This window comes from Lipotes vexillifer, unplaced genomic scaffold (assembly GCF_000442215.2).
Source record: "Lipotes vexillifer unplaced genomic scaffold, Lipotes_vexillifer_v1.1 scaffold541, whole genome shotgun sequence".
Lineage (NCBI taxonomy): Eukaryota > Metazoa > Chordata > Mammalia > Artiodactyla > Lipotidae > Lipotes > Lipotes vexillifer.
The window spans coordinates 157,684-158,528 of NW_006771814.1; the positions used below are offsets into that span (position 1 = coordinate 157,684).

Genomic DNA, 845 nt, shown 5'->3' on the forward strand with positions numbered 1-845 from the left:
GGGCGTTTGCTAAGAATGGTGTTTCCAGCTAAGTGAGCTGATGTCAGCGCCCAGATCCCTGCACCCAGGAGCTGCCTGTCCCACTTGGAAAGGGTCTGAGGATCAAGAAGGCAGAATTTTGTCCTTGGCACCATCTCCCTCAAGCAGTGAGAACTCTCCATGTAAACCTCTGAGTTAGCCCAGCCTGACGCCTGGCACCCACTTTGGACACATGCAACTTCTAGTGATTTCTGGTGGCCCTACCATAAAATGTGTTTTCTGAACTCGCTGCCTCATGACTGGCATCAGGCTGAGCATGGCAGCATCCCCAGGGCCTGCTCAGCACTCCCATGCTAAACCGATTTGGGGGCAGCCAGCATCCCACCTGCCCCCAGGTGCCCCCACCCCTCGTGGGGTGGCTCGCTGAGCCTGAAGTCCACGTGGGCACCAGCTCCGTGCTCAGGGCTCAGCTCTGGCCCACTGACTCTGGAGTGACACAAAGCAGCTGCCAGAGCAAAGTGCCAGAAAGGGTCAAAACATTTTATTCTCTTAATTTTTTTTTTTAATAAAGTTAAACAGTAAAACAAAAATTCACAAGCTGCCCTGTCCACCCCCCACCTCCCTCCCCTACCCGCAGTCTTCGGCACTGGCTCCCTTTCCTTCACCCCACTCACACAGACACCGGGTATCCAACTGAGAAAACGAAACTGCTCTAAGTACGTGGATCATAATGAAGGGAGGAGGCGAACTGTGTCCACCCACATTCGAGGTTAAACTGAGCAAGTCTGCATTTTCTGGGTTCTGGATGGTTTCCTTTCATTAGCCAAATTGAAAAAAGAAGTTCCCTGGACCAGATGCTGTAGGGA

At 52.5% G+C, this 845-nt stretch overlaps 1 protein-coding gene across 3 annotated transcripts in view; it reads right to left on the bottom strand.

Moving 5' to 3' along the window:
* Nucleotides 1-487: 487 nt before the first annotated feature.
* The window catches only part of DNAJC7 (DnaJ heat shock protein family (Hsp40) member C7), a 28,162-nt gene continuing 27,804 nt past the window's right edge, over nucleotides 488-845 (bottom strand). Inside the window, exon 14 of one of the 3 annotated variants that reach the window (XM_007447159.1) lies at nucleotides 488-836. In XM_007447159.1, the coding sequence (XP_007447221.1) occupies nucleotides 799-836 (38 nt within the window). In that variant the 3' untranslated portion in view covers nucleotides 488-798. The remainder of the gene's footprint in view (nucleotides 837-845) is intronic. The other 2 variants (XM_007447161.1, XM_007447160.1) reach the window with 2 other exon arrangements.